Source organism: Heteronotia binoei, chromosome 4, assembly GCF_032191835.1.
Source record: "Heteronotia binoei isolate CCM8104 ecotype False Entrance Well chromosome 4, APGP_CSIRO_Hbin_v1, whole genome shotgun sequence".
NCBI classification, from domain to species: domain Eukaryota; kingdom Metazoa; phylum Chordata; class Lepidosauria; order Squamata; family Gekkonidae; genus Heteronotia; species Heteronotia binoei.
This window is the reverse complement of record NC_083226.1, coordinates 59,636,202-59,649,648: the sequence shown is the minus strand read 5'-3', so window position 1 is coordinate 59,649,648 and position 13,447 is coordinate 59,636,202. Positions and strand designations below refer to the sequence as shown.

Genomic DNA, 13,447 nt, shown 5'->3' with positions numbered 1-13,447 from the left:
AGTTGATCAGTTTTCTATTGGAAGAGCTTGTAGTTTGATATATGACAACTTTCTTGCATTTAACTCGTGATTTATTTATATATATTTTACACTATAATTCTAAGCCATGTTGCAACTTTCTAAACTTCAATGGTCTTAAAAAAAATCCTGCTTTGGACTTCACTGTCAGTCACTTTTCTAATTCACACACAACACCCTTCATCCAATAACATAAATCATAAAAACATGGAAAATATTTGTAGTAAACCAGGCTTTCTGGACCCAAATGGAAGATAATCCCATGCACCTGGGTGTTTAGATGAGTGCCCTTGTCAAAGCAACATAAGAGGGACATATGTCTCCAATGCAAGGTTATTACTTGCAGTATCAGTCCCAAGCTAACTGGGAGATAATGTTGAGAACAGGTGAGGAGAAACAGGGAGGTTAAAATGTAAACTGCACTGGTGACTGACTTGAGGGCAGATGGTATATTTGGGGCCAGTTCCTATAAAGGGCCAAAAAGATGAGGAGGCTGATTTTTCTAGTATTTCTGAGAGTCTGTTAGATGAATCTGAAGTGTATCAAGATGGCAAAATTAATGTTAAACCTTATGAAAATGCTTTGAAAACTCAACCAATTAAAAATATGGATAAAATACAAGAAATGGGAAGGTTATCTACCAATCCTAATATAGAGAGATCCTAATATAGTGTTTTAGGTGTAGGCATTGAAGGGTGTTTACCTGCTGTGATGAAGTGTTTTGCTAAGTAACCGCAACAAAGTCAGAGTGTTTGCAGATCTGGGTAAACAGCAGGCTCAAGAAAGGCAAAGGTCTTGACTAAAGAAGCAAGCCAAGAGCCCTGGCCTGGATAACCCAGGCAAGCCCCTCTTGTCAGATCTTGGAGGCCTAGCAGGGTCGACTTTGGCAAGTACTTGGATGGAAAACCTCCAACAAATACCAGGACTGGGAGGCCGACACAGGCGGTATCAAGCCACTTCTCTAAACATCCTCCAAGCTCCAGAAGTTGTCATGACTTCCAGGCATGCACACTCACACAAAATACAAAAAAAAGACAAAGAAGCAATACAAGAGAATTTCAGAAGTGTGCTAAAGTGTTGATCTTAAGATCAGGGCACATTGTTAAACTTGAATTAAAGTGGATGAGAACTTTTCTGGTGGATAAAAGGCCATCAAATGATAACTGTGCAATTTAAAAAGTGGGTCTAAAGCACAAACCTCAAGTGTTAACAGACTAAAACATTATATGGAAAGAGTGATTCAGATTTATCTGGTGAAAGCAACACAAGAGGAGGAACAAGTGTTGCTAGATTTGGCTGAGGGTTTCTCAGAATTCAACGGTATTGATGAGATTCCAGTATTTCAGATCTTACTGCTAGTTAGCAGGCAAAATTGAGAAAGATACTAAATTTTCAGCCTCTATTCAGCTCTGTTCTAGCAAGAATAATGTTGATGTCTCATCATATTGAGACTGGTGCCCATTCACCTATTAGGTGTTCCCTCGTACATTAAATGGCCATTAAAGAGAGGTGGTGGCAAAAAAATACTGTAAATATTCTAGCTTGGTATTATTAAGGAAAGTGATGGTCCTTGGACATTCCCCTTGGTAGTGTTAAATAAGAAAAGGTTGCCAGAATACCATTTGCGTATAGATTTTCAGAAGCTGACCAAGGTTAGAGCTCAGAATGCTAGTCTTAGAATTGATGAAATGATTGAATGGTCAGCAGGTGCTAAATACCTCTCCATGACAGACCCAGCAGCAGGTTATTGGCAGATTAAACTAACTTCTGAAGCATGAGAGAAGTCTTCCTTTGTATCAATTTGAGTTCAATGATGTGATGCACCTAGGCCATAGGACTGGCAATAGTCAATAACATCATTAGAGGTCAAGGCCATTAAAGAACAGTTTCAGCCAGTTACAAAAAAGCATGTTCAATCAATTTTGGATGTTGTGAATTATTATAGAAGATACATCCCAAATTTTAGTCAGATAGCGGCACCTTTGACAGATATATGTAAGACATTATCTGTGAATGTAAATTGAACACAGCAGTGTCAAGATGCAATTAATACTTTAAAGGGAGCTTTAATTTCTGCTCCAGTGTTAAGTCTACCAGACTACAGTAAACCTTTCATAGTACAAACAGTGCTTGCACTCATGTTCTTTCACAGGAGGATGCAGATAGGAAGTTTTTATATATTATATATATATTTAATTATATATTTAAGCTGAAAATTACTCCCTAGAGCAGAGTTGTTAAACATGTGGCCCAGGAGCCAGATCAGTCTCCCGGCGGACTTCTATGTGGTCCATGAGCAAGTCTGCTTTCTTTTCCCTCTCTTGCTTCCTTCTGCATCACAGCTTGCTTTGCAAGGTTTGCTCAATTGCATAAGAGCTACAGAGCAAAGCCTCTATTTTCTCCATTGGCTCAGGCTCCTCCTTTGGGGAAGAAGGGAGAGCTTGCTTTAACAGGCTATCTCAATTGCACAGCAGAGCTACTGAGCCAAGCCTTTCTTCCTTCTATTGGCTGAGGCTCCTCCCCCTCCTCATCCCCTGGGGAAGGAGAGATAGAGCCAGAACTTCCTTTGCCCAGTTCCTTCGATCCCACAGAAGAGCTACCCTTAAGGCCAACAATTTTTATTCAAGGTATGAGCTTTCTGCCTTGCTACAAAGAGGGGGAAGAAGAGGGAGGGAGTGTTTTGTTGCTTGTTATGCTAGGGCTCTTCTGGGTGAACATATGAAGCGGCCTTATACTGAATTAGACCCTTGGTCCATCAAAGTCAGTATTGTCTTCTCAGACTGGCAGCGGCTCTCCAGGGTCTCAAACTGAGGTTTTTCACACCTATTTGCCTGGACCCTTTTTAGTTGGAGATGCCAGGGATTGAACCTGGGACCTTCTGCTTCCCAAGCAGATGCTCTACCACTGAGCCACCGTTCCTCCTCCTGCAACTGGGTTTGCCTCTCCCTTTTCACTGTATTCATGCTGTCATGATCCAGTCTTTCTTAGCAAGAAAGCTATCTGAACTATTTACATGAGGAATAATAACCTAGACTTCCCAAATAAATAGGCTAATAGTGACCACTACATTTTGCTGTCTCTCTATTCATGCACTACCTCATAGGAGTTGTAGTAATTTCTCTAGGGAAGGCTATAGGTTTGTAGACAAACACATAGCCCCTAGTTTGTGTCATAATGCCTTCACATGTTCTTGATCAACACTTGAAGCAACTTATGCACAAAAGCTCACAATGCCCAGCCATTTCATGTTCTCCTCTGGGTCTTGGGCTCAAAGCACTGACCCTGAGATTTCTGTAATGAATGTCAATAAATCAAAAGCAGGTTTGCAGCTTGCAGACACACACCTGAACAGCATACTCAAGATTTGCTACATCAGAGACATTGTCTCCAGATTCCGATGCAATAATTCAGAACAAGAGGTGTCAGTTATCAGAGACTTTTAAATAAACAAACTGTTGCAGGAGTAGTAGTGTTTTAAGCATATTTTAAGTTTTTAAAAAATCTTTAATTGCATTTGTCTGTGTCTTTTATAAAATTTTGCAATTGTGGAATTGGAGGCATTATCTATAATTTACGAGCTCACTAGACTTAAGCCTTACCTTTGCAGTTATAGGTTCTATCTTCAAATAGACCACAATCCTTTAACGTATATTCAATAGATGAAGGGAAATAATGCAAGAATCCAGAGATAAGCTCTTGCATTACAGGATTTTGAGTATGAAATACCTCATATCCCATGAAAATAAAATGTCACTGCAGGTGGTTTATCTCAGTGCTGAGGAAACTGGCCCCACCAGTGGACCTCCTGATGGTACCTGGTTTTTTGGCCACTGTGTGACAGGGCGTTGCACTAGTTGGGCCATCGGGTTACTTGTTAAGCTTTATGATATATTTCTCCCTAGTGTTGGCAGAACCTCATTTCTATTTTGAAGTGTTGTTTCTTAACACCTGAGGAATAAATATTTCTACAATATTGAATATAAATACATTAAGAACAATGAAATAGTAATGATGAATTAAGGTGCCTCTATATTTCCTGTTTGCATATTATGGTATAATGAGTTTTCATTTGTGTGCTGCAAAATATATTATCTATATCTGCCTTAGCAGGATGATTAATTTTTGTTTGCATTTTTTATTTATTTGTTTTTTATATTCAACTTATTGTTATGATGGTAACTCCCTATACTCTGTGATGTATCCTCCAATTATATTAAAATATGAACGTGTAGTAAACCAGGCCTTCTACTCCCAAGTGGAAGATAAACCCATACACCTGGGTGTTTAGAACAGGAAAATAGTAGTATTGGAATACAGACTCTCAATTGCAAGGTTATTATTTGCTGCATCGGTCCCAAGCTAAATGGGAGATAATGTTGAAAACAGCTGAGGGGAAATATGGAGGTTAAAATGTGACCTGCTATAGCATCAGCATCTGATTGGTAAATTGTCCTCAGCAATAGCACAACTGAAAACAGTTTGGAAGACTATGGCATGGGAGTGTGATGAGACGGTCTCCATGCTTGCTTTCAGCATCAGAGCAAGCTAGTTATCAAGTCTCTGCTCGTTTGGAATGCTTGGTCGCTAAGTATTATGTAGATATGTTGTAAGATGATGATAACAGCTTTTTCAATGTACTGAGCTACATAAGCTTTTAAATTTTCTCAGGGCTTGAGCAGGAACGCAGTTCTGGCTGGCTTGGCATCAAGGGATGTGGCCTAATATGCAAATGAGCTACACTGGGCCTTTTCTATTAAAAAGTCCTGTGTGAAAAAATGGTGGCATCGGGGTGTGGTCAAATATGCAAATGAGTTCCTGCTGGGCTTTTTCTAAAAATAAAAAAGCCCTGAATTTTCTTATGATAACAGTGGACTCTGAAATTGAGTATTGTATTTTTCTTTCTAAATCTTTCTTAATCTACAGTTGCATGTTTGGCTGTGAGTAACCTGTTTCCTGAACCCACAGACAGTGTTTAACTGGTTTGGCAGAAACTATTTTCAAGGAAGTTGCTACATCCCTGGTATTGGTAATCTAGCAGCGACCTTGCTGAGTTATATGCTCAGGATTTATGAGATATTTTCTCCCTGGTGTTCGCAGAACCTCATTTGTTTTGAAGTGTTGTTTCTTAACACCTGAGAAATAAATATTTCTACAGTATTGAATAAAAATATATTAAGAACAAAAATCCATTCAAGAACTGCATTTTAATTAAAATCAGAAATAAATACCACTAAATGCAATCCTAGAGGTTATAAGGGTGTAACTCTGCTTAGTCTAATGCATACTTACCTGGTAAGTAAGTTATGCACCTATAATATTATGGGTGTAATACTAAGGACACTTCACTAGATGTAACCTTCATTTAATGATATGGTACTTACTTCAAAGCAGACTTTTTTAGGATTTTACTATATGAAACACAAGCAGCTAATCTAACTACCCAAACAGGTAACCAACACTTCTTCAGGAGCCCTCACTCTGTCCTCAGCTTCAAAACAGATGCTGTCCTCTCTTCCTTGCAGTAACCTCTCCATTTTATCAGTTCCTTAAGTATTAATACAGATGCATATATAAACATTCTAAGTTTGCCAGACTCCCCCACCAGTGAGATGGCATCAAATCCTGCCCCACCAGCCACCAATCAGTTGCTCGTGGGGGGCACTTACCAGTAGGAGTGAGGCCTAAGGCACGATGCTGACATTGCACTGGAAGTGACATCATCATGCCAGTGACTTCCAGAAAACACTGGTATTTAGGCAAAAACTCTATGGTAGAGTGACTTGACAATCCTAAAAAGTTAACTTTTTATCCTATCTATTACTGGTTTATTTATATTTATTAAGGAATACAAATTGCTCCATATATTATAAAACAGGTGTGTCAAACATGCGGCCTGGGGGCCAAATCAGGCCCTCAAGAAACTGGTTGTCATCTGCTTCCTTCTCCCTCTCTTGCTTTTTTTCTAAATGCTTTAAAAGGCTTGCTCAATCACAAAGGAGCTACAGAGCAAAACCTCTATTTTCTCCATTGGCTGAGGCTCCTCCCCTTGGGGAGAAAGGGGGGGAGGGAGAGCTTGCTTTGCCAGGCTCTCTCAATCACACAGCAGAGTTACTGAGCCAAATCTCTCTTCCTTCTATTGGCTGAGGTTCCTCCCTCTCCTGGTCCCCTAGGGAAGGAAGGAAAGAGCCAGAACTTCCTTTGCCCAGTTCCATGGATCCCATAGAGAAACACAAAGAAAGCACCTTTAAGACCAGCAAGTGCTAATGTTTTAAGTTTTTTAAAAATCTGTGTCCTTTATAAAGTTGATATTTCTGCTACCTAATCTTAAATAGGTACACACATGGCCCGGCCTGACAAGGTCTTATTTATGTCAGATTCAGCCCTCATAATAAATGAGTTTGACACCCCAGCTATAAAAGTGGTTGTATCTTTGTGAAACACAAGCCTGTTCCTTTCCCATTATCTGCTGTAAGCAGGGGGGAAAATCCTGTTTTTCCTCTCTAACAGGAACCCACTTTCAGAAAATGATTAATGAGATGCTTACAGGGCTTGCTGTTCAAAGAAGAAATAGTCAAAACTCAGCATTTCCAAGCACTTAGGACCCAAGAAGCATTTGGTATCCTGGTATCAGTATTTGATTGTATTTATGTTTTATAACTAACTGTTGCATTCTTACCTGCAGGATACTTTCTTCTGCACCATTGAAAAGAAAGATAATAGCATGCTGCAACGGTTCAGGAGATTTTGAAAGAGTGTGCAGTATCTCTAGCATCACAGAACAGCTTACAGCATCATCACTGGCACCTTATAATAAATATGTAGTACAATATATTTAAATGCTATTATCCTACTACAGCAGCTTTTAAAATCATTCAGCCATATGGGTAAATGTTTATATTTAAAAAAAACCCTTTCAAGCCTTTCATATAATTACATGAAAGATCCCAATATAATTATGAAAACAAAGATTACAAAATGAGAAATTATCCCCCAGTCAAGCCTGAATATATGAAACCACTTGGAACAAAATCAGTTCCTGTGCTTCTCTGTGTTGATTAGTATATCAAAATGCCTCACAGCAAGACTGGCATAAGTCATCACAGTTCTAATAAATAATTCTAGCAAGTGTTAAGATACTGTCAGCATAATATCATCGAGCCACAACGAATTTCAGAAATGGTTTTAGGCAGGACTTTGAGGCAGTGGCTGAAAGTCACACATAAATTAGAGAAACAGCCTGAACACAATGCATTAGAAATTTTTGTGTATACTGTTAAAGTTAGGGTTGCCAGGTCATGCCTGGCCACTAGCAGGAGGTGGGAAGTAGGGTTGTCAGATCCTGGTTGGGAAACTCCAGGAGCTTTGGAGGTGGAGTCTGGGAAGGACAGGGACCTCAGTGAGGCACAATGCCATAGAGTCCATCCTCCAAAGCAGACATTTTTCTCCAGGGAAACTGTAGGAGATGAGCTGTCATTCCAGGGGATTCCCAGGTCCTACATGGAGGCTGACATCTCTGGTTAAAGTCGTTTTCTAGAATATGCAAAAATAAAATGAGAAATCTTCAGTCCTGAAAATAATTCAGTTTATCCAAAAGATATTTTATTAATGTTTCACTAAGAACTGTCAGGAAGAAAAAAGGAATTTATTTTAAAAGGCAGCTGTTGGCAAAATGCACTAATAAGGAAATTTAACAGAAGCAAGACAATTGAGTACTACAATGTAATGTTTTGCTTTCAAGAACAATTTAATTGTTGTCCAGCAATGCAATGCTTCAGAGTGTGCTCCACTAAAATTCATGGGATTAACTTTCATGTAATGATCAGTAAGACTAGTTCCACATGCCTGATGGATTTCCAACCTCAGTTTCTTAAACAGTAGACTCTATACCACATGATAAGCTATGTCTGAAATGGATGAGTGTTTCCCAAACAGCTAGTGACATGACATAGTGTGTGTGTATGGGGGGGTGGGGTCTGTTGTTCAAAGAGAAAAGGTCAAAAATCTCTCAGACCATTTCCACAGCAGTGAAATTTCCCACATTGATGTTTTTAAAACGGTGTGATTTCTCCTTTCCCACATTTTCAGAATCCACAGTTTTAGTAATTTCCCAAACTACAGGGTAAGAACAAGAAAAAATCAGGGTTTGTGCCTGGTGAGAAAAAAATCTACTGTGGAAAATTTCACATAATGTGTAGTTTTTAAAATGTCAGTGTGGGGAATTTCACTACTGTGGATATGGTATCAGTGTGTACAAAAACCTATTGGAGTCTCCAAGCATATTTCTTTGGGAACCAGGCAGCATGTTTAGGACCAAGGTATAAGAGGAAAGGCAATTCAAAAAATGAAATACCTGTATATTTAAACAAGCATACAGCACAATGAAGTAATTCTGGTTGGAAACTAACTCCATTTGCCCATGCCATACAAATGAGATATATGCATTAATGAGAGTATTCACAGAACCTAGTAAGTATTTCAATTGCACTAAAGGCATTTTTTTTATTTATTCTGTTTTTATCCCATTCCTTTCTCTGCCAAGCAGGGGTCATGGCAGTTAATCTTAAAAGTTTACCACAATCCAGAAAACATATGATTTGGAAGTCTGAGTGGACTCATCTCCTAAAGCAGAGGTCTTCAACATGGCACCATGATGCCCATCAACACCTTTTCTAGCACCTGCCAAGTATTTTTAGAAAGTGAGCAGAGTCAGGTGGGGCTACTGCAGGGCTTCTGATAGGACACTGGAAATTTGGTTAGCTCTGACAGCAGCTGCTGCCATAACACAACAATCTTAGCTGTGTGATTGAAGAGTTATGTATGACCTCAGTCCCTGACATTTTGTGGCTGGCTCCTCCTCTTGTGGTAGTCATTTTGTAATTGGCTCAACTTCCTGCGGCAATCATTTAATAGTTCCACCCACAACCCTGTATCAGAACTGCAAAGCTGCCCACAGGCTGAAAAAGGTGGGGAGGGGGGGGCTTGTCAAAGTCAAAGGTGAACACACACACATCTTAAGTTGTGTTTTTTTCTACAATGTACAAAAGTTTTCCATTACATACTTACCAGGGGTATTTGGTACAGAGTCAAAGTGACAGTTGGACAGTACTGCATGCTCAGCTCCACTTCTAGGTTCCAATTTAACCACCACATTTGTAATATTATCATAGTAACTGGTGAAGCCTCCAAGAAAGTCAATACTGAAGGTGCCTGTTGGCCTTTGTATATCTATAGAGATCTTGTGGACATCACTGCTTTCACTTTCAATTGCTTTAATCTGTTGTAAGAGGTAGTTGACTGTAAGGATTTCATTTTCTGGACTTCCAACAACCCTGGGGCCAATTGCAGTAATATTTTCTAAATATGCCCTATAGGAAAGAATATAAAATTACTGGGAGTATAATTATTTTAAAACACACATGCAAGCGGTACTGTAATACCTAAGTCTTATAAACAGCTTTTGCTTCTAGCTAAGTCAAGAACAGAGTTAAATCAATAAGTACAATGATATAATTCTAATAACATTCCTTATGGTATTAGGGTCTTAGGGTAAAGGTCTAGTACTTAACATTCCACTGAACCGCCAGCAGCAAGAAAGAAGATGACTGTAATAGATGACGGTGTAGAAGATGTGTCACAGGACTGGCTTTTATGCTTTTTAAAAAAATGATATCCAGAAGTTCAGGAAAAATCAAATCAGGGAATTTTTTTTTCTTCTGAATATGGACTTTTTACCTACACTATTTCACATTACATTGAAAATCTACTGCCATTCCTTTAGCATATTCTGGACAGCATCCATAGGGTTATTTCATTTATTCTCAAATACTCAATTACTTCATAGCAGGCATGAATCCAACAATGACCCCAAACTGGCCTTACATCCAGTTTGGTAATATAAATATAGACAAACATTTTAATAGCAGTCTAATTTTCTCACATTCCTGTTCTGAATCAGGACCCCACCTGCCTGGTTTCTGAGAGGAGGAAACAGTGAGAGGTTCATTCAATGAATTCTTGGGGGCTTCTCTATTTGAGCACTAAGTTTCAAGAAAAAAAGAGAAAAAGGCAAAGGGAAAAGAAAAGACAACCTGAACCAACAGAGTCAAGGAAATAACAAAACTTCAGAGTCACTGCATCTAAAACTGAAAGATTAAAAATGCAATTTGAACATATGAAGCTGCCTTATACTGAATCAGACCCTTGGTCCATCAAAGTCAGTATTTTCTACTCAGACTGGCAGCGGCTCTCCAGGGTCTCAAGCTAAGGTTTTTCACACCTATTTGCCTGGACCCTTTTAGTTGGAGATGCCGGGGATTGAACCTGGGACCTTCTGCTTACCAAGCAGATGCTCTAACAATGAGCCACCGTCCCTCCCCAAATTTATTCATAAAAACACTGGAAAGTATTTTAATGGGTTTTACTTCTCAGCTAGGCATACAGAAATTTATCACTGGACTGGGGCTTTGAAATATTTATTCAGACAGAATCTTCTACTGGACTGGCACCAAATTTAAATGCTTACACCTATAAACAATACCACTGCCCAAAATAAAGCTGTATTTCCTTGGCATTGCAAGTACCCCACTTTCCTCACATCCACATTTTAGTGACACACTCATTTGGCACAACAGTAAACATACATACAAGGAAATAATTCCAAAGGAGTAGCTGTAGCACTCTGTTGCAGCAAAAACAAGCAGGAATCTAGTTTCACCCTAAAGACTGACAAGATTTTATTTTAGCTTGATGGTCACCTTTGTGGGCTAGAACTCACTTCTTCTAGTGCTATGAAGTGGGTCATCCACATGCTGGTACAGCCGGCAGAAGAGGGAAAAGGTTGAATACAAGTGGACAGACAAGTAAAGCAATTATTAAAATGTCTGTAGATAAAGCTGGAAGCTGGACCAGAGAGAAATGTAATGGCACAGCCGTTTGGCAAATGGACGCTACAGCAGTGAGAATTATTGTCCTTCTTAACTAGATAAATGATGCAATAAGGGAAAGAAATGCCAACAAACACTTTTTAACTATAGTGGGTTTTTTTTAAAAAAATCCAGTTTCTGGGGCTATATCTGCCAGTCCATAGGAGCAGCACACGAAGCTAGCCAACTGCTGAAGTAATCAAATCTAGCGCCAGTCTTTGTTCTACAGAATTCTGAAAGGAGCATAAAAATTAATACACCATGAAGAAAGGAAAACATACTATGATGACCTCAGAAATATGTAGATTAAAAAAATCCACAACATCTACATGAGGAGAAACCCCTTCTTTACATTACCACACCAGTAAAGCCTACATAGGCAGCAAAATGAGCTGGAAGAATTCTGGAAAAATCTTCCAGAAAGTAAACAAATTATCACATCAGGGAGAAAAGATCTAGTTCAGTTTCCTTCCTGTTGTGTTAAGCTTCTACTTTCAGGGCCTGTTTTTTAGTACTAGGTTCATTCAAAGATAATATTCTTACACCTGACAACTAACTGTATTTATTTCAGCTTAAACCCAACGGCATATCGTTAACTCTGCAGAGGACTGCACTGTAAGTGCAACAGTCTTTCCCACGACTCAAAGAAGCTACCACCACATTCTGCTACAGGTGAAGATCAGGCCAAGGACAGAATGACCACGATGCCATGATAAACAGCAGGGCTTCACTCCAACCCACTGACAGGCAGAAGAGAAAATCTCCACAGGGGCAACTTTTCTAGCCGCTTCACGACATTACCGCCAGACACCGAAAGAAGTACCGTACGTCTATATAACACCCTCTGTTAAGACCAATACAACATCTTGTACAAACTTTTGACTTCTCCAGAAGTAATGAGGAGGTATTACATAGATTTTGTTCAGGGGACTTGGTCACACACCGGGTTTCTCTTCCCCACTCCACAATTACACACTCAGCCGTCTTTTGCCTGCAGTTCTGAGGAGAGGTAAGACAGAGGTGGTGGTAGCTCTCTGTAAGCTACCACCACCACCCACTCTCCTTTCCAGACATCCAGCAGGGGAAGCAAGTCACCAGGGGAGCAAAGAGCGGATTCCACCACCGCACTCAAGCAGCGAGAAGGGAGCACGGCGCAGGTCCAGCAGCCGAGTACCTGGCGCGAAAAGCATCGAACTCCTTCGGGTCTCGCGGCACCTGCAGAAGCCGCAGAAGGGAGACGTGCACGATCACGCGCAGCCCGAGCAAGTAGAGCAGAAGCACTAGCGAGGCGCGCGCCTCGGGCAGCAACCTCAGAGAGCCGCCTGCACCGGGTTTTTTCCCGTCCCACCCGTCTTCGTCTTTTTCAGGATGTCGTCGTCGTCGCCGCTGCTGGTGGTCGTGGTAGTGATGCTGCTGCGGAGCCTGGGTACGGAGGCGCCTAACGGCTCCGACTGCAGCCGAGTCCCGCTCCATAAAGCCCCGAACGCCGGTCACACCGTCCAAGCGCTCCCAGGGCAGACTTGCTGCTGCAGCTACTGCTGCTGCAGGGCGACGACGGTGGCGACGGAGGGTCAGAACTGCTCGATTGGGGCTGGCCCACCTTCGCGCTCTGTTTGAAAGGAAGCGATCTCCCAAGGTCACATGGAGAGAAAGTGTGTCACTTACTCCTCCTTCCCTCCAGTTACCGGGATTGCGGCGATTCAGTGTAAAGAGGAGACAAGGAATTCCGCGTTTTCTCAGTCTGCCAGCAATTTAAATATTTCCTTTTTCAACAGGTTTTTGAACCATAGAAAAGCACTCTGTGTGTGCTCAGAACTTCAGAAGCGCATTATTTTACGGTTGCTAACTCTTTGTTGGGAAATTCCTGGCTCTTTGGGGAGGGGGTTGAGTCAGAAATTGGGTCAAGGCTTGGGGAAGGACCTGCCAACGCAGCCATTTTCTCTATAAGAACGGATCTCTGTCATACGGAGATCAGTTGTAACTCTGTGGGATCTCCAGACACCCCCTGGAGGCTGGCAACTCCATTTTTCTGTCATAGTATCACATATTTCAGAACTCTTCTCCGATGTTTCCAGGCTGAACCCTGACATAAAATTAATGATTGACAAGCCGGCCTTTTGGCAAGCTTTACTGGTTTTTACAGTAAAGTTCTATGCAGTCAATGGATTTAAATTGGAAGCAGTTCTGCATAGTATTAAAAGGTAAAGGTAGTCCCCTATTGCAAGCACCAGTCATTTTCGACTCTGGGGCGTCGTTGCTTTCACAATGTTTTCACAGCAGACTTTTTACGGGGTGGTTTGCCATTGCCTTACCCAGTCATCTACACTTTCCCCCCAGCAAGCTGGGTACTCATTTTACCGACCTCGGAAGGATGCAAGGCTGAGTCAACCTGGAGTCGGCTACCTGAACAAGCTTCCACTGGAATAGAACTCAGGTCATGAGCAAAGAGTTCCAACTGCAGTACTGCAGCTTTACCACTCTGCACTACAGGACTCTGCTGCACAGTA

At 40.9% G+C, this 13,447-nt stretch overlaps 1 protein-coding gene across 1 annotated transcript in view; it reads right to left on the bottom strand.

The window, feature by feature from the left end:
- Positions 1–12,493, bottom strand: part of ERMP1 (endoplasmic reticulum metallopeptidase 1) — a 43,607-nt gene extending 31,114 nt beyond the window's left edge. The window contains exons 1-3 of the mRNA XM_060237369.1: positions 12,115–12,493; positions 9,082–9,383; positions 6,695–6,822 (exon numbers count right to left, since the gene is read on the bottom strand). Of these exons, the coding sequence (XP_060093352.1) occupies positions 6,695–6,822; positions 9,082–9,383; positions 12,115–12,413 (729 nt within the window). The 5' untranslated portion in view covers positions 12,414–12,493. The remainder of the gene's footprint in view (positions 1–6,694; positions 6,823–9,081; positions 9,384–12,114) is intronic.
- Positions 12,494–13,447: the final 954 nt, after the last annotated feature.